General features: G+C 36.9%; 1 protein-coding gene across 2 annotated transcripts in view; it reads left to right on the top strand.

The window, feature by feature from the left end:
• Nucleotides 1-15,615, top strand: part of LOC129275012 (lanC-like protein 2) — a 58,582-nt gene extending 42,967 nt beyond the window's left edge. For both annotated transcript variants that reach the window (XM_064108217.1, XM_064108216.1), the window contains exons 7-11: nucleotides 2,416-2,598; nucleotides 3,996-4,172; nucleotides 5,779-5,851; nucleotides 9,578-9,675; nucleotides 11,429-15,615. In XM_064108217.1, coding sequence (XP_063964287.1) covers nucleotides 2,416-2,598; nucleotides 3,996-4,172; nucleotides 5,779-5,851; nucleotides 9,578-9,657 — 513 coding nt within the window. In that variant the 3' untranslated portion in view covers nucleotides 9,658-9,675; nucleotides 11,429-15,615. The remainder of the gene's footprint in view (nucleotides 1-2,415; nucleotides 2,599-3,995; nucleotides 4,173-5,778; nucleotides 5,852-9,577; nucleotides 9,676-11,428) is intronic.
• Nucleotides 15,616-23,303: the final 7,688 nt, after the last annotated feature.

Here is a 23,303-nt window from a genome sequence, read left to right as displayed (position 1 = left end):
ATACAGAGCTGCCAAGTAGTACGATTTTTCCGTATTTAGTACGTTTTTGCAACCAAAATACGGCAGTTTTTTTTACAAAATCGAAATATATTGAGAAAAATCATCTCTATATGTCTATATTTCATAAAACGTACACAAATATGATTATTAGATCAATGTAATTTCAGGAAACTTGTTTTTTTTTTCAATCATTTTGTAAAAACCAGGGTGAGATATACACAAGTTTCAACGTTTTTTTGTTTCATCTGCAAGAGCAGTGCACATTTTAGCTTGCATGCAGCTTGAGCGCCGTGATGGGCGAGTGCGCCAAGCATTTTATTATGAAATACACTTTTTTGGGGGAAAATACAAAATATTTATCTCACACGGTAAAAATACTGATTTTTTTTTCAAAATACTGATTTTGGGGGATAAGAATACTGAAAATGCAAAATACAAGTTGGCAGCTCTGCATATAGGTCTTCACACTGTAAAGCCCAGCTCACACTATGCGATTTGTTGTGATCCGATTTTCAAAGAAATCTTAACATTTGACATGAACATTCCAACCAATACAATCCTAACGATCCGAAGTCAGACTAGTTCTTAGGACGTACTACTAAAATCAAAATTCAATGTAGTTGGAGCCTCAATGTAGGAACGAGCAAAATTCAATTCCAAATCGTAATGACGTCATCATCGGCTGCGACTTGAAGCCGATTTGGACTTTACTCCGACAACAGGGCTTGCCGCAAAGTGAAATTATGACTTCATTATTCCTAACAATATGCCGAACTTCAAATAAAGTAATTTTTCTTTTTGGAACTTCCATATTAAATGCAAAATGTGATTTATTAAAAAATAATGTCATATCAGACTGCAAAGTGTGAGACGGTCTTAGTGGATTACTCTATGCCACCAAGACACCAGGAAGAAGAGCATATAGTCTACAAATATTTGGAAGGGCATCAAGACCTTTCCTGAGGGCATTAAGAGGCCATGGCCTTGGATTAGATCAAGCCCAGATTTCAGTTTTCAAATGGTTTGCCATTTTAGAGTCTGTTTCATTTGTGTGGGGGTCGCATTAGTCAGTATTCTTGGGACCACTGAAATCTCTTATCCATAATCCATAAAATCCATAATTTATTGTTCGAATTCGAAATAGACATGAAATGAAATACTCCGAAAATTTGCTTTGCCCAATTGATCGTGGGCCCAGCCGCTGTGCAGCGCCAGATCGACGAGGCTCTATCCCTTTAATCGTTGAACGCCAAACAGGGTAGCAGCATGGGGGGTGTTTCACAAAGATTTAAGTATGACTTGGGTCGCATTTAAATGCTGATGCGTACATGATATGCAACGCGCAATCTTATTGACCAATACGCAGTAGTGCGCGTCCTCTTGGCGTGAGCTGACTAATGCCGTGATGTCTTTTATACCGCACGCAACTAGGCATTCAAGTTCTACTGTAAGTCATACTTGAATCTTTGTGAAACACCCCCCCCCCAAGGAATGTTTTGAGGCAACCATCTTTTACAGCAGCATAATGAGATATGATAGTACAGCATAACTGCTCATTTGGCCAAAAAGTACGCCTTGAAATGGAAGACATAGCCACAAAATTCACCAATCGCCCAAATTTGGCAAAAAGAAATGATATTCCGTACGTACATACACACATTAAATATGTATATAGCGCTTTTCCATTAGCATGCTCAAAGCACTTCACAATAATATGACAAAAAAAATTGCAAATTTTGCTCTTCAAGTCCTTACAAAAATTATAAGGGGGATATTATTGATTTCATGTTTTAGCTTATTTTTTTATACTCATATTAAGAGGGAGACTATTCCATATATCGGGACTAGTGAAGCTAATAAATTGCTTTATACAGTACTTTCTTGGAGTTCATTTTAGGACTTTGTGAACGAAAAGGATCTGATCTAGAATGTGATGAATAGTGATATTGTTGGACTGGAAAAAATAAGCATGACATATACTGTGGTTTTTGGTTATTTTTAGTAGGGTTGTGTACATAAACAAAGCAACTTTGTTTGTTTGTTTGTGGAGCGTTGTGGCCCAGTGGATTAGTCTCCGGACTTTGAAACAGAGGGTCATGGGTTCGAATCCCAGCCATGGCGTAATTTCCTTCGGCAAGAAATTTATCCACATTGTGCTGCACTCAACCCAGGTGAGGTGAATGGGTACCTGACAGGAATTTATTCCTTGAAATGAGTGTGCGCTGTAATCTTAGTAATTACGGCTGCCAAGCTACAGCTGGGGTAATAATATCCAAGTCCTTTGGAAGCGCATAGAGACATTATTTATAATTGTGATATGCGCTATACAAGAACTGTCTATTATTATTATTATGATTATTATTTTATGAGTCATTCCCAACCCTGCTCTACTGTACTTTCATTTCATTGATATAGGTTAAAAGTGCCGTTGTATCTGATAACCTTCACTCTCTCATCAAGCCAACCGTAGATTACGTTCTACAGCTCCGATTTTCATCTGGTAACTTCCCGTCGTCTCTAGGTAACCAATCAGACAAGCTCGTTCATTGGTGTCATGGTGCTCCAGGTGCGATCCACATGCTGCTTCAAGCTTACAAGGTAATGACCAACAACTTTACAATTATAATCTTCATCATCACCGTTAGTATTACCATCATCAGTTATCATAAATGTTGTTATCGTCATCATCAGAATTACAGTTATCATCATCATCATTACTATCATCACCATCATCATCAGATGAAGAAGAATTACCATCATCATTATCAACGTCATCATCATCATTATCATCACCATCACCATCATCACCATCTTCAACATCACCTTTGTCATCAGAATCACCATCATCATCATAATCATGATTGAAGTAACTCATGAAGGAAAATCTGAAAATACTAACCTGTTAATCACCATTTTACACTCTAATTGCATGGATCTAAAATAAATCCACACCGAATTCCAGAACCAGATTAAAACCCATAGGTCCATTCCCAAGTCCCAGATGACCTTAATTTAGGCACATACTGAATGATTTTTTTTTTTTTTTTTTTTTTTGGGGGGGGCTAGGTAAGTGACTCAATCTTAGATTAATGAATGTCATCTGACATTCCTCCACCCATTTCTCTTCTTTGGCGAAGATATCATCTTTTATGGTTTCTGAGTAACCATCATCTGTGTCTTGGACATCAAGTAATAAGCAGGCTCATACTTAAGGAATTAATGAAGCTCTTCCGCCTTTGGGCGTTCCTGACCTATAAGTAATTTTAACTCGTGACCACACCCTGACCACTTCCCTTTGGCTCCCCTTCGCCTCAGCTTCAGGGATTTGGGTGGATCTTGATTCTCAATTTTGATTGGTTCATGCTGTAATCTCTTCCTGTCTTGATTTTCGTGATTCTCTTTTTAGTCTTTTGTTTAATCTTCCTCAGAATCAGTTATTCAAACTTCAGAAACTTTGAAAATGCTGTCGCCATTGTATCTGAGGAATTATACATTTCTTGACTTTAAAAAATGCATCTTTTGTTAGCAAAACAATTATTCAATTATAATGATGTTCAATATCATTACCATCATTTTCACGATTTCCATCATCATCATCTTTCTCAACATCACAATCATTGACAATAATCATCATCACCACCTTCATCATCATTATCATCATCATCTTTTTCAACATCACAATCATCAACAATAATCATCATAACCATCTTCATCATCATCATCATCTTTCTCAACATCACAATCATCATCATCACCATCTTCATCATCATCTTCATCATCATCATCATCATGATCACCATCCCAATCATCATCACCATCATCATCATCATCATCACCACCACCATCATCATCTTCATCATCATCCAACATTAACATCATCATCATGATCACCATCTCGATCATCATCACCATTATCACCATCATCACTATCAGCGTCATCACCATCACGGTCATCACCACCACGATCTTCATCCTTTGTCTTCTTATCATCTCAGGTGTTTTCCGAAGACCGTTACTTGAGTGCAGCCGTTGACTGTGGTCGGGTCATCTGGGATCGTGGCATCCTCCGCAAGGGCTATGGCCTCTGCCACGGAACAGCTGGTAACGCCTATGCTTTCTTGGCTCTTTACCAGGCTACCAAAGATGAACAGCATTTATATAAGGCTTGTAAGGTAGGAGTAATCGATCCTCGTCATGGATTGTTTCAGTATCATATTAGTGTTAAAGGGGAAATCCAGCCCAAATAAAAAAGTTGATTCAAGAAGAAAGAGAAAATTCAGACAAGTAGATAGGTGAAAGTTTAAACAATGTTGGACAAACAATATAAAGTTATATTGATTTTAAAACATATGGCTGAAATGTCTTCTTTTTTTTTTTAAAGTTTTATTTCAAACTTCATGAGGACATAAATAATATGCTACCTGTGTTATATTTTTATTAGTACCCCAGGATAGTAGGTACTTGGGAGAAAACCACAAATCACTGATAATAAAGTACATGGCCTACGGGAAAGTGTCTCTACCAATTTGTCATTATACCCAGTTTCCAAATTGAAATTTACAGTCTTTTACGGATCTCAATTTTAAGACAGCCCTGACTTTCTCATTGTTTGTCCGATTTCTTTCAAACTTTCACCATGTTGTTTTCTTATTTGTCTACCCTCCCACACAACATTTAATGACCAAAGTTGGATTCCCTTTAAATCTTTTTTTTTGTCAAGAATTTACTTATAATAGACTTTCCATCTGCTTCAACACAATATTTGTCAATCTATTCTATTAGACTGAGCCCGGGGGGGGGGGGGGGGGGGGTTAAGCTGATCATAAGTAGGTATGGACTATATTGCTAAAGACTTTTGACATGTTCTTGTAATAAGTAACATATCTCAAACTTTCTGGTTTAGCATTTTGGGAGTAAGCTTTCCATTGTCCTCATTAAATCTTGACAAGTAACAAACTTTTGTATTGAAATGCTTGTTAGAATTTTAATCTAAACTGATCTGGTTTCAAACAGCTCAAGAAAAGTTCAGCAATCATTCTTTAAGTTGTTTGTGACTTACAAACACCTTTGTGAAACTCTATCCTGCTAAGTCTCCAGGAACTCGATGAAAATATAATAGGGTTTATTTTGTGAGACTACGCCTCATGAATATTCACGGACACATGAAATGTAAGGAAAGAGCATGATTTCCGATACACCGATCAGCTTGCTCTGTGTGGCACAATCAGTAAGCCAATCCTGTAGTCCAGTTCATTGACGCAGGTTCGAGTCTCGCGTACGATCATTTTTCAACGATACCTTTTTTTGATTAAAAATCGAGGCAAGACTCTGAAAAAATATAAGTCCAAGAATTGTAGTCTAATTCAAAGCCTCCAAAACGGGTTTTTGGGCTCGCTTGGAAAATGAAAAAAAAATGTTGCATTCTGGGAAGACACTAACTATCCTGCTTGGGACGGAAATACCTGTCATAACAGTGACTTCTTTGCTCTATGAACAAAGTGATAAATAATAATATATAGGACTTGTATAGTGCACTTTCTCTCTTAATCAGATGCTCAAGGTGCTTCAGACTAGTAGACAAAGACCAACAAAAATTCAAACTTTACATGCATCAATTTCAACAATGAAAGCAATAAGTCAATGTCTGTCAAAAACTACTCTTATACAGTGATGTTTTCAGGTTGCCCCTGAAGGTGGTCGCTGAGGTTGGAATATTAGAACTCTGTATTGACCGTCAGTATATTTTATTAATTGTTTTTATTTTCTTCTTTCTTCTAGTTTGCTGATCGATGCATGGATTATGGGAAACATGGCTGCAGGATGGCAGACAGACCGTACTCTCTCATGGAAGGTACACAGAAACATTTTCAGTCGTGTCGCACCCTGGGCCATGTCTTACAAAGAGTTGCGATTGATCCCATCAACCACAACTATGGAAAGCCAACAACGTCTGCATATAAAATGCATGTTTGTTCAAATTGTCTTTGAAATATGATTATTGTTTCTTCATTCATTGTTTTCTTGGCAATTTAGTGTGCCGAGTGTGCTCATCTTGTTTCGCAAAAGGACATTGTGCCAATTTCTTGTAGGAAACATCATGACATTGATGGATTTCCATATTGTTGAGGTTGATCGGATCAATCGCAACTATTCGTAAGACTGGTCCCTGGATTGTGTAAGGTATAAATAAAGAGAAAGGAGAGAGAGAGAAATAAAGAGAAAGACACACACAGAGGGACAGAAAGAGAGAAAGGAAAGAAGATATACAAAAGTTGATGTAAAGTTCATATGTCATAGAAGTCCTGCAAGATAGTCTGTCGGTACTAATAAGAAATAATCTTTCTTTAATCCCTGCAGGTATGAGAAAATAACCTTCCGCATATGCCTTATTTTAAGTATAATTTCATATTATACATTATTACCTGAATGTGGCATTTTGGGGACAATATATAAATGTGTATTTTGTCTGTTTGATGGATTATCTCAAAAGAAAATATGTCAAAATGGTCCAGCCAGGGTTCAGCTGAATGACTAGGGATCATGATAGTCATATACATGTACCCCTCCTGACTGGCAACCTCGGGGGTGATACAACATTTGCTCCTGCGACAATTGCTCCGGTCTTAATATCTCAGAAATCATGAGATTAGGGTGAGGATTGCAATAGAGTTTCTGGTTCAGAATACCATAATGTTAAGATTAGGATTAAGGGGTTTGTTTAATTTTGGAGGTTAGGTTTTATGTTCTGCTTAATGTGCAGATTTTCCACCAGAGCAATTGTTGCCGGAGCAAATGACGCCGGAGCAAATGTCATGGAAACCCTTCAGGGAACATCATATATTGCCCTCAATAAAAGAACCATATTTCCCTCATCTAAAGGTTCAGGCCGCTATCATTCTGTTGTGGGCAAGTCAATGTTATATGAATATGTTATACTCTATTTATGAGATACATGAAAGTAAATACAAGAATAATATTTGAAATTATAAAATAGGTTCAGTGATGTACTCAATAGTGTGTATTCAAGTCATGTGTTCATGCTCCCGGCCGTGCATTTTTTGGTGCAGCACTGTGCATTTTGGGTGTATCATGTTTCCCTTAGTGTGTAAATAACTGAGACACCATCTGAAATATGCGTACTTTCAAAGGAAAGGTTATTGATGCCAGTGCATACGTAAACACGCATACGAGATGTGCCATAGAAGGTACGGGTGTGACCTCTTCATCTGCGTGATCCCTCAAAAATCTGGAGGGATTCGAACACTACAAAGTTATGTTTGTGTTTTCAAGATTTCTTAGTTTTTTAACAGTTTTGTCTCGCCTGCATAGTAAAGCCAGACTACAGGCGCCCATTTTCCTCTGGCGGCGGCATCGTCAACATTGAAATATCAACCAGGGTTAAGTTTTTGTCTCACCTGCATAGCAGAGTGAGACTATAGGCGCCGCTTTTCCGACGGCGGCGGCGGCGTCAACACCAAATCTTAACCTGAGGTTAAGTTTTTGAAATGACAGCATAACTTAGAAAGTATATGGACCTAGTTCATGAAACTTGGCCATAAGGTTAATCAAGTATTACTGAACATCCTGAGTGAGTTTCATGTCACATGACCAAGGTCAAAGGTCATTTAGGGTCAATGAACTTAGACCATGTTGGGGGAATCAACATCAAAATCTTAACCTAAGGTTAAGTTTTTGAAATGTCATCATAACTTAGAAAATATATGGACCTAGTTCATGAAACTTATACATAAGGTTAATCAAGTATCACTGAACATCCTGCATGAGTTTCACATCACATGACCAAGATCAAAGGTCATTTAGGGTCAATGAACTTTGGCCGAGTTGGGGGTATCTGTTGAATTACCATCATAACTTTGAAAGTTTATGGATCTGATTCATGAAACTTGGACATAATAGTAATCAAGTATTATTGAACATCCTGTGCAAGTTTCAGGTCACATGATCAAGGTCAAAGGTCATTTAGGGTCAATGAACTTTGGCCAAATTGGGGTATTTGTTGAATTACAGCCATAAATTTGAAAGTGTGTTGGTCTAGTTCATAAAACTTGGACATAATAGTAATCAAGTATCACTGAACATCCTGTGCGAGTTTCAGGTCACATGATCAAGGTCAAAGGTCATGTAAGGTCAAAGAACTTTGGCCACGTTGGGGGTATTTGTTGAATTGCCATCATATCTCTATAAGTGTATTGGTCTAGTTCATAAAACGTGGAAATAAGAGTAACCAAGTATCACTGAACATCTTGTGCGAGTTATAGTAGTTTTCAAAATCAGCACTGCTGCTACATTGAATCGCGTGATGCAGGTGAGACGGCCAGAGGCATTCCACTTGTTGAAATGTTGTCATAACTTTTAACGTTCATCAAACTTTAATAGACATAAGGGTATTAATCAAGTATCACTGATCGTCGGGTTTCAGGTCACATGATTACGGTCAAAGGTCATTTAGGACCGGTGAATTTAGTATTTCATTATCATATGAAAATGGTGGGGGTTTTTTGTAAGTGATAATCAATCTTGGTTGTAAGGACTCCTGCTACCCTGTTTAATTGAATCATGCAATGCAGACGAGACTGTCAGAGGCATTCTACTTGTTATGTAACATCGATTGAATTTCTCAGTGGGAGTTTGTTCATTTTGGGGCATGAAGCCATTCTGAATTTCTGAGCTATTGTATGGTTTGGTCCGTGTCAGTAGAGCAAGCTCTTTTGGAAGCCTAATTGATGCAGTGTTTATAATTGCTCTGTGCTTTTATTTGCAGGAGTTCCTTTCTGCATTTATTTTTAAACATGTTTTAAAACTTATTTGAAAACACGTTTCAAAACACATTTTATAACACGTTTTAAAACACTCGTTATTTTTTTACGAAAGAAAAACATGTTTTAGAATACTTCATACACTTGTGTGTTGTAAACTTGCATGGATGTGCTTTTAGATTCATTTAGATTTTTTTATATATATATTTAATTTCATAAATGGTGTTACTATTTTCTCGTAACTAACTGAAACTCTTTATCCACACCTGTCTTTTTTTTCTTCCCCTTAATTCTCCCCATCTATATATATCTCTGTCATATTCCTTTCCTCCCTGTTCATTTGTGCACATCAAAGAATGTTCTCATTGAACAAACTTATCTGAGTGTTGTGCTCACTTTGTACAAGAAGACAAATAATTTGAAATGCTAAAATGAGCTTATAAGCTTTGAATGAAATGGCAGTCTTTCAAAAGTGAAATGTATGTTATGAAAAGGTGTTCAACTGACATTGCACTCTTGAGAAGGTAAAGGTAATTTAAATATGTATAAGGTAATCGGCTAGCAAACTTTAAGCCGAACAGTCCCAGAATATCATATTTCACCCATATTCTTTTCATCTATCCTTTTACTGTTTTTCTCATGGTCATCAAACTTTTTAGGGGGAGGAGTGTGTCCGCATCCCTTTCCACATTCCTACCCCGGTGTATAGGACTATGTGCCGAGGAATCAAATAAATTGTGATGAGACATTTAATTTTTTCTTCAAATTTGTTTTCATTTTTTTTTTTTGATCGTCTACAGGTATGGCTGGAACTATTTACTTCCTATGTGACTTGCTTCATCCAGACGAAGCTAGATTTCCTGGCCTTTATGTCACCTGAAAGGAATGAGGAAATGAGGTAAATATCAATTATTAGTACCTATGCAAGGCCTTTTAGCAGATGAATAAATGTCATATTTTGCTCGCTACTTTCAATCGGAGACGAACGGGGCAAACATTTGCCATTTTGCCCTCCCAGAGCTTTGCCTATAGGAAGACTGTACAAAAACAGAGGGGATCATTGGCCATATTTCTTTCTGCTAGTGCGCTTGGGCAGTAGGAGCCCATTTTGATCGCTAATTTCAGCATTTGCAAAATCTTGTTGGAACCAGTTTGTAAACCAACGCATTTATAGATAATTTGGGGCGCGGTCAGTGCGTACGCATTCCCAGCTGAACAAACCCAAGCGCAAGATTTTTACGCATTAAATGTGTGTGCGTGCCATGCATGATGTGTGACTGCTTGGTAACAATTTATGTCACAATTGCTTAGCAAGGATTACTTCTCCAAGTTCTTGAATAACCTAACATCAAAAGTGAGAAGCAAACAGGCATATAAATTGTTTCAAATAAATTCATATTGCCCTCGTCTGAAGACTCGGGCCAATATGATTCTGTTGCTGGCAACATAAACTCCTCAAAAAAAGTTTGGAAATCTGACTTTGATCAATAATCCCTCCTCGGTTTTAGTAAATATCAATATGTAATTAATATCAATGAATAGATCATTCAATTCTCTTTAAAATGATACCCTACATGATATGATTATGGTTCACATGGAGGTGAAGTGCCTTGAAATGTTGGGCAAGGTCAAAATTCAAAAGTTGCATAATGACACAATATTGAAAGTCACTGTTCTTTTTTCCGTGGTGAATATTGAGTTTCTCAGCGGTTTCTTTTGTTTTTATGCACCTTAACATCGACATTAATATGGAATCAAACACACCTCTGCACAAGCAAACACATAACAAACAAACATGCATGGGTGTTTGAAACCACGACTCAAACCATGTTATCTCACAGAACCATCACTACATAAACCACAACAAAACATAAAAAATGAAGAAGCAGGGGCTTGATTTGAATGGCTTTTCATCTCTATTGACACAGACAAAAGAATCATGTTCTGTATTGACCCTTCATGACTATTTCTGCTCGTTTTGCAGCTTTTCAATTCAGACCTCATCCAACACTTTTACATACTGCTCTTTTCGTAATGGCATGATCATAACAAGCATGGTATCATTTTAAAGAGAAATAAATGATCTTTTGAATGATATCAAATATGCATTGTGTAAAATTGGGAGTTGGGAGAAATTAATGGCCAAACTCAGATTTCGAAACCTTTTTTGCTTGTTTTGCAGCTTTTCAATTCAGGCCTCATCCAACACTTTTGAATCCTGCTCTTTTCGTGATGGCATGATCATAACAAGCATGGTGTCATTTTAAAGAGAATTAAATGATCTTTTGAATGATGTCAAATATGCATTGTGTTAAATTGGTAATTGGACAAAATTAATGGCCAAACTCAGATTTCCAAACTTTTTTTGAGGGGTTTATTTGATGTTCTCCTTAAGGCCTGTCAATATTATTTAAATATTTTATCATGCTAGACAGATCATAATAAGATTTCAAATTATCATTTTTTTATGATGCCAAGCAGGAGCTTATCGGGGGGGGGGGGGGGGGCTCCCCACAGAATGTTGATAACAATAATGATAATGTGTAGTTGCGAAGCGCTTCATAACCGTAAGGAAAAGGCGCTATACCAAATGCAGATTGGATTGGAATTAGCCCTATATTGATATTATACATTCTTGCGATTTGTTTCAGATTCTGATGCACAGTTATACACGCAGTTGTGAAGGACTTTCCTCCATTGCTTAAGTAACCTGCTGGATGATATGTCAGGGAGTGTCCTTAAAGCTCATGCATGCACTCTATCACCCTGATGTCTCCTCTGCTCTAAAGGCTTTGCAAATAATGAGCTTCCGAGTGTCCTCCAGCGAAACCTGCTCTGGCTATAGCACTTCTCTGTTAATATCATATGTGACCGGCCACCACAAAACCAACAGTAGGTCGCCAGGGAAGGGTCTCTGAAAATTGCCAAGATGACAATTGGGTCTTCAAAACTAGACATTTTGAAAATGTGCTAATTTCTGAGGGAGTGATTCCTATTCTTCATACTGTTAAAATTTGAAGTAGTAAAATTGAATGAAGACAAGCCACAAGAATTTCTTTGACGCTAATTTTTTACAGACCACCTGTAAATTTCACTGAGATTGCGCAGTATGCTTATGTCATGCTTGAGTGAACCCTGAACTTCAAACCTTGTTTCTCCTTATTTCTCGAAGCTCACGCTGAATTTCTTCTGCTTTCAATTAATTACGTGTGTCGATTATTTTTTATCAATTTTGTTGTGTGGAGCGTTGTGGCCCAGTGGATTGGTCTCCGGACTTTGAAACAGCGGGTAGTGGGTTCAAACCCCAGCCATGGCGTAGTTTCCTTCAGCAAGAAATTTATCCACATTGTGCTGCACTCAACCCAGGTGAGGTGAATGGGTAACTGGCAGGAATTTATTCCTTGAAATGCACTGAACGCTTGAAGGCTGCTTGAGCTACAGCTGGGGTGATAATATCCAAGTCCTTTGGAAACGCACAGAGATGTTATTCATAATGTGTTATGCGCTATACAAGAACTGACTACTATTATTATTATTATTATGTGAAGGATATGGTTAACCAATTTTGAAGAGTTATATATTATTTAGAGCAGAGGATGCGCTTTTCCAAGCTCGATATAAACCTCAAAACCCATATTGGGCAACTTATTGTTGGATTTGGAGGTGGCAGGTCACATATATGTTCACAGGAGCGTTCATAATATTTCTTCCTTTTTGAGGATGAATCAGGGTCTGTAAATGTAAGTTCGTATTTACAGACTTGCTTGCATAACTAAAACAAAGATTTACTTCATCTTGACTCATAATTAAGGCATTCTTGCACAAGTAGATGGAGAATTAAGTCAGCTAACTTTCAGTTACCCATATTAGTAGAATGAAATCTCTTGGGAAACCCGTTTGATTTCCATAGAAATTAACCTAAAAATGGTATCGGTAAATACCGGAGTTATGCAAAATCTGGTACTGGAAAGTGTGGGGGTGAGCTCCGGTGACTTACGTAAGCTTTTCAGAGGCAAAGATGAAATATATCTTGTAAGGAAATGAAGCATGAGATTAAAAATTTGATCGGCTTACATGTACCTTGATGGTTTTCACAATATCAGGATAAAGTATGCAATATACAGTGCATCTCACAAAAATTAAACACTTTTGCAGATATATTCACAATTATTAAATATGTTTTTACTATAAATTTGATAATTATGGTAATAGTGGAATCTTGTCTTAAATTTGAGACCAACAGCTTCGCAAATTTTTCACGCATTGCAGATAACAAACATTGAATATTGAGGTATATCAGAAACAATTTGCACAGAAAAGCCTTTGTGAATCTGAATCCACTCTCATTTCAGGGATCAGTGAGAGAAACTTAAAGAATATAGATGAAATGCTAATGAGCCAATCGGCGAATAAGCATGGTCACCGTATCATGAACCAGTCTTGTCCAATATTTTTGTGCAACCTGATTTTGACATTGAAACTTCAAAGTCGTCTTGCTCACTAATTTGTGAAGTGTCCATCGCATATTAGGTCTAGAAATATAGAGGAATAATTGAATTGTATGATGAAGTTAATGAAATATCATAAATCATTTGTTTGTGAATTAAAAAAATGGGAATCCTGGTTTCCTTTTTTATGGGACACACTGTAGTAGAGGCATACATTTTGACTTGTGTGCAGTTGAGAATCCATCTAGTTTCTTTGTTCTTGCTGTGGGAGGCTGCATGCGCGACAGGAAGACTTAAAAGCAAAAAAAAAAACATTCTTGAATACTTTGTACCTTAATGAAATGAAGCAAAAAAACATCTAGTGACATACAGTAGTGGGCAAATTGTTATCAAGAAAAGACGTTATATTGATTCTAATCTTGTTAGGAAATGATCTAAGGAGCTGATAGATTAAGCTTTTTCAGGAAAACCTTTCTGGAAAAAAGATTCAGGAAGAAAGAATAGAAAATCTGTATGGAAAAGAAAGACAATAATAGCAAATTGAGCTGGAAATAAATGACTAATTTATTGTTATTTTCAATGTAATTAATTTCTTGACTGCTTACTTTTACTGAATTGATAATAATAGTTATCCGTGATGAATTTCTGTGAAAATTTAATTTAAGAAATAATGTCTTTTTTTTAGTGGCTTGGATAAAGAAGATACAAAAACCACTTGTAAACAAATTTTATTGTAAAAATAGCAGAAAAAATGTAAAATATACTGGTGAAGGTTTGCAGAAAATCATTTTTAATGAGAACTGTAAGTTTTGATTTATGATGTAACATGCGAGTATCTTCCCCATATATTGTGCAGTAAAAAATTCAATGAAATGTCAATTTCTGAAAAGAAAATTGAAAGTGGATTTTATTGTACCTTCAGTATAATTATCAACAAGCAAATTATTCCATACCTGCTCCTGAGAGACTTTTTGTAGCCATCATGAACCAATTAACTTGAAATTAATACAATTACTAACAAATGGGGCAGCTACTCATATGATGTCACAAATGAAAAACTAGACATCTTATACCCTTTTTACACAGGATTTTCTTAGCCCTGGACTATCGCTAACCCCGTACTATCCTTAACCCCATACTATTTTTTTTCCTTTTCACACATGCCAAATTGTTATTGCTAACCCCGGATAAGGAATGCTTGCTTTTCACACACAAAACTCGCTAACCCCGGACTAGTGGTAGCTCATTCACTCGTACCTTTTTACACACGCTAAAATTTCCTTAACCCCGTACTATAGGTGAGGCTAAATTGCCATTTAGCCCCACCTATAGTACGGGGTTAAGCTTAGCCCACTTTCGTTTTACACTAGCGATCTTAACCCCGTACTATCGCTCTTAGCACCGCAATTGCTGGGATAACCCTGCTTTTTTGCAGGGCCAAATAATCCCGTACTAAAGGTGGGGTTAGCCCACTTTGCAAAAATGCTGTGTAAAAAGAAAGTGGGCTAAGCTTAACCCCGTACTATAGGTGGGGCTAAATGGCAATTTAGCCCCACCTATAGTACGGGGTTAAGGAAATTTCAGCGTGTGTAAAAAGGGTATTAATTATTTTCTTAATATTTGATGGATTTTCCTCAAACCTTCACAAATTTTTTTCTCATATTTTTACAACAAACTTTTCTTCAGGGTGTACTTCTTTCAGGAGGTGTGATATAGCTCGGTCTGTATAGAGCAGGGGTTTCGAATTCGGATGGTACCGATTCATTTCCACTAGGTGCGATAGTGGTTTCCTCATTACCAGGTCGCTTGGAGAGAGCCGTCATCCCTCAATTCTCTGATAGCTTGTTTACAAGCATTCATGCTTTACCAATCAGGTGTAAATCACGTACCACTCCCACTAGAGAAGTCTGATTTATATATTTATATATAATGAATCACTTGCCAATTTTTCGTTGCAATCAATAGGGGTGAGTACCCTTGATTCAAGAGGTTATTGAAGGGTTATTATATAACTCTGCATAATATGTTAAATTTCAAAGAGTTTGTTAAGTTAACTCTTGCTGCGCTGATGCTGCAATTTTGCACATTCGTACAATTTAATACAACAATCGTAATGTTTTTCTCCCTTACCTTAACACCGGGTAATGTGATAAAAAACTATAGTTCTCGGGTAGCATCTATTCAATAAATATCAATATCGATGGTGAAATTCGCAACTCTTTATTCAAAGAAAATATCATGAGTACAATTGTCATTATTTTTCCCCAAAAAAAACATTTCAGCGTCCAAACATGTAAAAATAATTTAAATACTTAACATGTTCAAGATAACAAACTCTGAAATTGTGCCCTCTTGTGTTACAATTAAATCACAAAGTAAAACAAACGATGAAAAAAAAGTACTTGGTGTATTTGTGTGTACTTTCAAATGTAAACATTGCGTGTGTACAAAGGGAGAGTTAAAGTGAGGGGGTGATTTTAAAAAAGGGCAAAATATGTTATTGGGAAATTGCTAGGACAGGGAGATGGCGAACTGGGGATTTGAAAGTGTTTGGCAACTAACGTAGAGGGCGTCAACACTTTTTTTTTCGCAGCTGTGGGTGCGAAAAGGAAATGGAACAAATCAATGCATACCTTAATACTATGGATGTATTGGTTGCTTCATTTTGTTTCTGTTTTGTTTTGTTTAATTGTTCAAATACAGATAGTTGTACCAGAGCAGGATGCATCGTGTGTGGGTTTACGTGTGTAGATGGATGTGTGAGTTTTGTGAGGGGGGGGGGGGCTGTGGGTGGTGGTGAGTTGAAGTGAGCTTGTGTGAGTGTCTGGGGAGAGAGATGAGGGGGTATGGGGGTAAGGTGAGTGTGTAGGGACGTTTTAGGCTAATAACCTTCCTCTAATTAACCTTTAAAATAATCTTTTATCCTTTTTTTTCTTGTACAATCAATATGTGCAAAAGAGATTATTTCTATTCAGGGAAAATAGTCATCTTTTACAAAGTATGTTTTCTTTTATTTGTCGATTGATAGGGATTTTTCCCCTCTGCTTTCACATTGTTATGGAAGAGAAATTGGGCAGTTAACTTCATTTGTAATCATTCTAAAAATATTTGTAATCTCATTGATATTTTTTATTTGTATCGTTTACATGTACAGAATCTTGATTTATATGAATTGTGATTGTAAACTTATTGATTTGAAAGAGGAAGAAAATAAAATATTATTCAAAACAAAAAAAGTTGACGCCCATTCCTGTAGGCTCCAGTACAGAGATACGATTAGTCCAGGAACCAGACAAGGTTGGCATTTCAGCAAGTGGTTATTCCATCTTTATCACTTTATTAAAATGTAAAGAGGCTGTGCATAATTTTCCCTCTTCATACTGCCTTTGGATATATGTTAACATGTTCTATAAAGTATGCACCAGATCACGCAATTTCACCTGGGGGGGGGGGGTACTCCACTCCTTCTCTCGGTCGCTTCGCTCCCGGTCGCGCTTCGCTTCTCGTAATATCTCACTCTCAAAAATTGTTGGCAGCCCTGAAGGTAGTCTAATGACGCTTTAAAGATCGTAACACACGTCCCCACTTTCCTTTTTCTTATGTATTACCAAAAAATCACCCTTGTAACAAAATAAGCTGGAGCGATGGTTTCCTTGCACATTAAATGAGTAATCATTTCGGTTTTTTTTTTAATTCTTCGAGAACAAAATTACATTGTATAAAATACAAAATAATAATTGGAGATATAGCATTATCCTAGTGGCATGTCATGGGTCACGGCAATGGGGGGGGGGGGGGGGGGGGGGCGGGGGTCACGTGCAGAAATTTAGAGTCACTTATTGAGCGTGGTTTGAGCGCCCAATAGCCAGCTATACTGACTTAAAGAGCAACATATTAAGGGCTGTTGGTATGAATTCATTCTAATCAAATAACGTAATCGCGATATAAAACAAATGATCAGACCTGAAAACTACATTATTAGCAATTTTTTTTATCATGCTATACGTATATAAGCAAACAATACGAGCGCCAGCTGAAATTTTATAACCCCTAAAAGGGACACTTTAACGACTGTATTAAGGAATTAATGATTATAATAGACATATCTCATCATGGCCATCTATAATGCGAGCGCGAAGTACTCTAGCTGAATTTTAAATATAGATTTAGACCTACACACAGGACATTTTAAACACTTTTTTGTAATCATGAATATGATACTTACGCGCCACTATTAACTGAAATGATGCGAGCAAGAAGCTCGAGAGAAAAGGAACATTTTAATGACTATTTTTGCGTATGGAGAGCTTATATTTCACCAATCCACTTTTGCAAAAGCGGAAGGCGTACTGATTTTCTTTTTGTACTATGATCAGGGCCCCGTCTTACAAAGAGTTACAATTGATCCGATCAATCGTATAACTCTATGGAAATCCATCAGTGTCATAATTTTTTCTACAGCAAATTTGCAAAATGTCCTTTGTAAACAAATGAGAGTACACCAAATAGTCAAGTAATCAATGAAGTTATAAATATACATTCATGTAGAGAAATTTTTGAGCAAAAATGCATTTTATATGTTGACTTTGCTGGATTTCCATAGTTGCAATCGATCAGATCAATCACAACCCGTTGTAAGACGGGCCCCAGACCTTAAGGTGGCAATCATTTAAAGTGATCATAAAAACGATGTTGAAGCGCGAGGAAAAATATTTGGTGAATAATTATTTGAAAATAGAGTGTTTTAGCGCCATTAAATGAACGGAATCATACATATCATCAAGGAGCTTTCAACAAAAATATCCTTGATATCATAAACAAATAAAGAATATGAGCACCAGAAGTTATGAACACATAGGCTCTAAGTAAGTACGTATCATCAAATTGTAACAAAATATATATCCTTTATTCATTCAATTTCTTCCCCCCCCCACTATATATGTTTCTCTCCCTTATAGTTTCTCCCTTTTTTCGGGGGGGGGGGGGGGGGGTGGCACGTGACCCCCTCCGTAGTTACGCCACTATAGTGTAGTGACATCATTATAGCTTATTCATGATGAATACATGCTTAGAAATGTTTCAGCGAATATAATGCCAAACTTAAAATGTTACAACGAACATTCCTTGTCCGATTTATAAATTAAGATTCCAGGTTTTATTTGTCTGATTTTACTTCATCTGTTTGAGTCATATTATTTTCAGCCTAGAGTACCTCCTTAATGGTAAATAATAAATATATCACAGTTCATGCCATCACCTGGTATTTGCAGGCCTCTTGCATAGCTTGTACGTTTATAATATCCGTCCATGATGATACTCGGAAATAATTATAATATTTTTTTCAGAGAGAGAGGGTGATGAAAGTGTTTCTTTTTCAAACTAAGTTAACCTGTTTATAACTTGTTGGTGTTTTTTTTCATATTTCAAAGAAAAAAACAGCTTTAGCCTAGATCTATCAGACCTAGCTCTTGCTGGGAGCTATACTTTAAAGATTTGTGATATTCCACCGGTTTATTTCATCTGATGAAAAATGAATAATTAATGTAAATGGTTCACCGTTATTCGTAATTTGCTTGCAGGGGGGCAGAGTGACAGGTGCTGAAAGTCAATCTCTCTAATCAAATCGGAATATTGTACGATTGCCTTCATGTCGAAAGACAGGCCATCAGTTATATATATACCAACCTGTCCGAATTAAAATGAGCTTCGTTACCGCTGAAAGTATTTAATATTTCATAAGCTCCAATTGCCTAATTAGGCTGACGGCTTTCGCGGACTTAATATCTGAATTAACTTGCCAGGAGCGGATGAGTTGACCCAAATTAAAGATATGTTTTTGTATTTGACACTCGATATTGTGCAAGCGTATATGAATAGTAGTTTGATTTGAATACTAATCTGGACGTTTCATGATTTATTGCTATGTCTGTCCATTTCTTAGATTTTGAAAAAACTCGAGCCAATATTCTCGAAACGAAGTCATTCTATTCAATTTCTTTTAAAGGTTTACGAATCCTAGTGGTTCGATTTGTGTTTGCATTATTTTGTTACATTAAAATGTAATAAACATGTGACTTATTGATTGAAAGTAACTTTGACAAACATTCATTTTTTTCGGAAATAAACTTCATCGCATGCTTATTGATTTCTTTAACGATCTTTTTTAATCTCTCTCCCGGTAAAAAAAACACACGTTCCCTAAATTTCTTATTTCGGATCGTATATTCTAAGTGGTTTGTCCCATAAATATGAAAACCTCAGATATTGAGTCAGATTATTGATTGAAAATTAAAACTTAAACTTAAATTTTTTATTATGAAAAAACATTTTGAGATTGTTTTTGCATAAAGTGAGTTTATCGCATGTATGGGAAAAAATAATGGCTTGACAGCAAATATAATTCAACCAAGCAGACCCATGACAGTGCGAAGTGGGGGAGGGGCAGGGGGCAGTTACCCCTAGAAATTTTGAAAGCGTACATTTTATACTGAAGATTTTCACATAACTCAACGAAATCCTTCATTTTCACTTCAGACGACGCAAAAACACCCACAATGACATTACAGTATGTTGGCCAACATTTTAAGTGTGTGGGTGGTACTCTGATAGCCAGGGGCGGATTTAGGATTTTCCATAAGGGGGCAATTTTTTTGGAGGAAAAATTTGACAAGCCCCCCCCCCCAAAAAAAAAAGTTTTCAACCACAAATTAAGGATATTTCGTACCCGAAAAAATTAGACAAGCAAAAAAAAAAGGTCTTCAATCCGCCCCCCCCCCTGGATCCGCCAGTGCTGATAGCCATGGTTTGGTTAAACCAGGGTTAAACTAAACCCACAATCGTGGAAATTATGAAGTGCCAACTGATTCAATGAAAATTCACTTTATTTTTGTAGTTCCATATTCTTCCCATTTCACGACTTAATTGATTTTTGCGCAACATTTTTGCCGCAGGATAAGGATAAATTTTGATTGGTGAATAAGTTGACGACTGGCGCTCCATAGCAGCGTGGTTTGGGTTCAAGTTAACCCTTGGCCCCGTCTTACAAAGAGCTCTTTTCAAAATCTTGAAAAGGTTGAACTTTCAAGTTGTCAGGTCGAACCTGTCAGGTTGAACTTTCCCTTTAACGAAGAAAATGACTCCACACAGTGTCCTTATGCGGTTCTGGATTTTAATAATCAAAATAATCTGTTAACCTCCTGAATACGTGTATTATTTGATACAATCAAGTCGTTTATCGTTTAAGTCGTACATTCTCCATAAAATTTGATGTTTCGTCTGGTGTGTTTGATTCTATCTTCTTTACATCCCATTTTAATACGAAAATATACAAACAATATTAATACAATATCACATTGACTTTATACAAGCCAGACGCGACGGGATATCAATCCAGCAAATAGAATGAGAAAATAGAAACAAGAGTGTAATAGGATGAGATAAAAAGGGTACTGAAAAATCCCGGTGTTTATTTTACACCGTTACCAGATAAGTAAGCCCACTGAAAGAACACCAGCTTGGTTTTGCACTAATATCAGATAGGTGTTTAAACAACGGTGTACTGGCTAGTGTTAAGGAACACAAACGGTTTTATTCTGCACGAGTATTGGTTCAACCTCCCTAATTATAGATAACGGACAAGGTGTTAGATTGACACCGACGCTTTTACACTGCACTAAAATACACACAAAAATCATAAATAATGCAGAAAATGAAATATTATAATCCTATATAGAAATTATTTACATAATATCACTTTGGACTTATTCGAATCGAGATAATATCGAAATCGAAATATGACAACAAAACGAGCTCCTTAAAATTATGTTATTATTCATGTCCTGTATGAGTTGCCCATAATCTTATATAGATTTCCATCAGGTTCTTTGGATATCAGGAAAATGTCTCAGTTATCTCCATTGGCGGCGGAAGCCACAAATTTTAGGGGGGGACCACCAACATTTTTTGACAAGCAAGCAAAAAAAAAAAAGGTTATCAACCAAAAATTTTAGGGGGGACGCAGGAAAAAAAATTGACAAGCAAAAAAAAAAAGTGTTATCAACTAAAAATTTAGGGGGGACACGTCCCCCCCGCTTCCGCCGCCTATGGTTATCTTCCATCATTAAATTGATATATTTATTTTGAAATATATATCGTGAATATGCATTCAATATAAGTCTCGGAGTAATACAAAATAAATTAATTGTATTTGTATGTGTTGATTGAAAGCAAAATAAGGTGCCAGTAGCGTAATAAGCCGTATTTTTTGGGGCCATGGGCCACGGCTCCTAAGTCCCCCCCCCCCTCATCTGTACGTCAGTGACATGAATAATATCATTTTCAAATAAAAGATCAACGAATTTAAACAGTGCGATGCAGTCAATAACACATACAAATCCTTATACATGTAGATACTTTACGAAGAACAAATATGAAATAAGCAACAAACTGGGAGGCAATTTTAGCCCGGATTTTAGCTTGTATTTAATATGTACGCACTCAGTTTCGTAAAATTTCGTAAACGCAAACGGAAAAAAGCCAGGAAACGCGATCACGGCAAAATCTTTCGCGATTCACCGCGCGATGCGTAGAATCCTCTCACCCCCTCTTAGTAAGGGTTATGACGGGGTCAATGATAAAATGGACCAAAGTTCTGGTACAATATAATGAAGAAAAAAATTCCTCTTCCAGTGTGTAATGTCTTGAGAGATAATATCGCGTAAGATCTGTTTATCGCCTTGAAAATCGTCTGCTTTCGGGAGCGCTTCATGAAAGGATTTGTCGGATGTTTTATATCCGAGAAGAGTGATATGTGTTTTATTCAACAGTTACAATTACCACAGGAACAGTGCTCCTTAGCGACTCAAAATCAAGGAAAGCAGTCGAATCCGACAATTTGTCGGACGACAAATTAATGTTGATGGAACGCTCCCCGGATTGTTGTGACCTGTCGACTGTGACTGTGGTTGTAGGTCCATTCTGTGACGTAGTGGAGTGAAGTGGTCATGTGATCAATAAGTTTCATGTCCGAAGTAATATGAAAGACCAAAATAAGCTTGTCTGTTTAACGGATAAAAAATATGGCTGTGCGGATGTCCGCCAGGGAGGCCAATCAGTTGCTCTGTAAGAGAAAAAAACGATAGAGTAAAATAAAATGATTAAAGAGAGTTAAAGTAATCATGAAAGTCAATTTCAGACATTCAGTACGCACGGCAAGAGATTAATTTCATCTTTAACAGACTTATGCTGACTCTTCCCTTTTAAGGAAGACGTTCCATTTCTCGAATAAGAATTTGTGCTAATATTTGTTTATCACAACCATTATCGGAGCGGAGGATATACGAAGATCAATATTTATCACATCTTCTTCGTAAGATAGAATTACAATTACTGATAATTCGATATTTTAAAAAGCGAATAGCCCAACCCCTTGGCATGCTGAGTGGGTTGATCGGTGATGCTCAGTTGAACCGCTATTATCGGACTAAACATCATCACGTCGCCATTAGGAAAATAATTCAGTCGATGAAGTCCAAATTATTATTAAAGAAATATCATGAACCTCGAGAAAACCAGAGCAGTGAAACGATATCGTTTGCTGTCCTAAGGCTCTGAGTAGCCATGTCTCCATATATGATTTGTGTATCAGTTGGACATAGACCGATATATAATGTTTTCATTTTCCTAAATGCATTTTGCGCTCCAGGCAACTAACCAACTGGCACGTACGCGTCAAGGATAGGGCGGGGCTCCTGAGGCTTTTTTTTTCTGACCTACGTGAATTTGAAAAAAATGATTAAAATATCGAATTCCTAATCCGTCCATTAACGAATTCTGTATTGTCATCTTCATATATCATCTTACGTTCATTGGTTGCAGTGGCGTCACCAGTTTTTTTTCAAAGGGGGAGGGGTGCGATAAGGAGGGGGTGGGTGGGTAGTGGATGCACTGATTGACTGCCAGTATGTACTTAATAATTATCTACAGTAGATCTGAACATAGCAACACTGATATAAGAACATATTATCACCCTTCTCAAGCCCTCCAACACCACCCCCTCCCGCCTACGCCTTTTTTGGTC

Source organism: Lytechinus pictus, chromosome 13 (assembly GCF_037042905.1).
Source record: "Lytechinus pictus isolate F3 Inbred chromosome 13, Lp3.0, whole genome shotgun sequence".
Lineage (NCBI taxonomy): Eukaryota > Metazoa > Echinodermata > Echinoidea > Temnopleuroida > Toxopneustidae > Lytechinus > Lytechinus pictus.
This window is presented reverse-complemented; position numbering and strand designations above follow the sequence as displayed.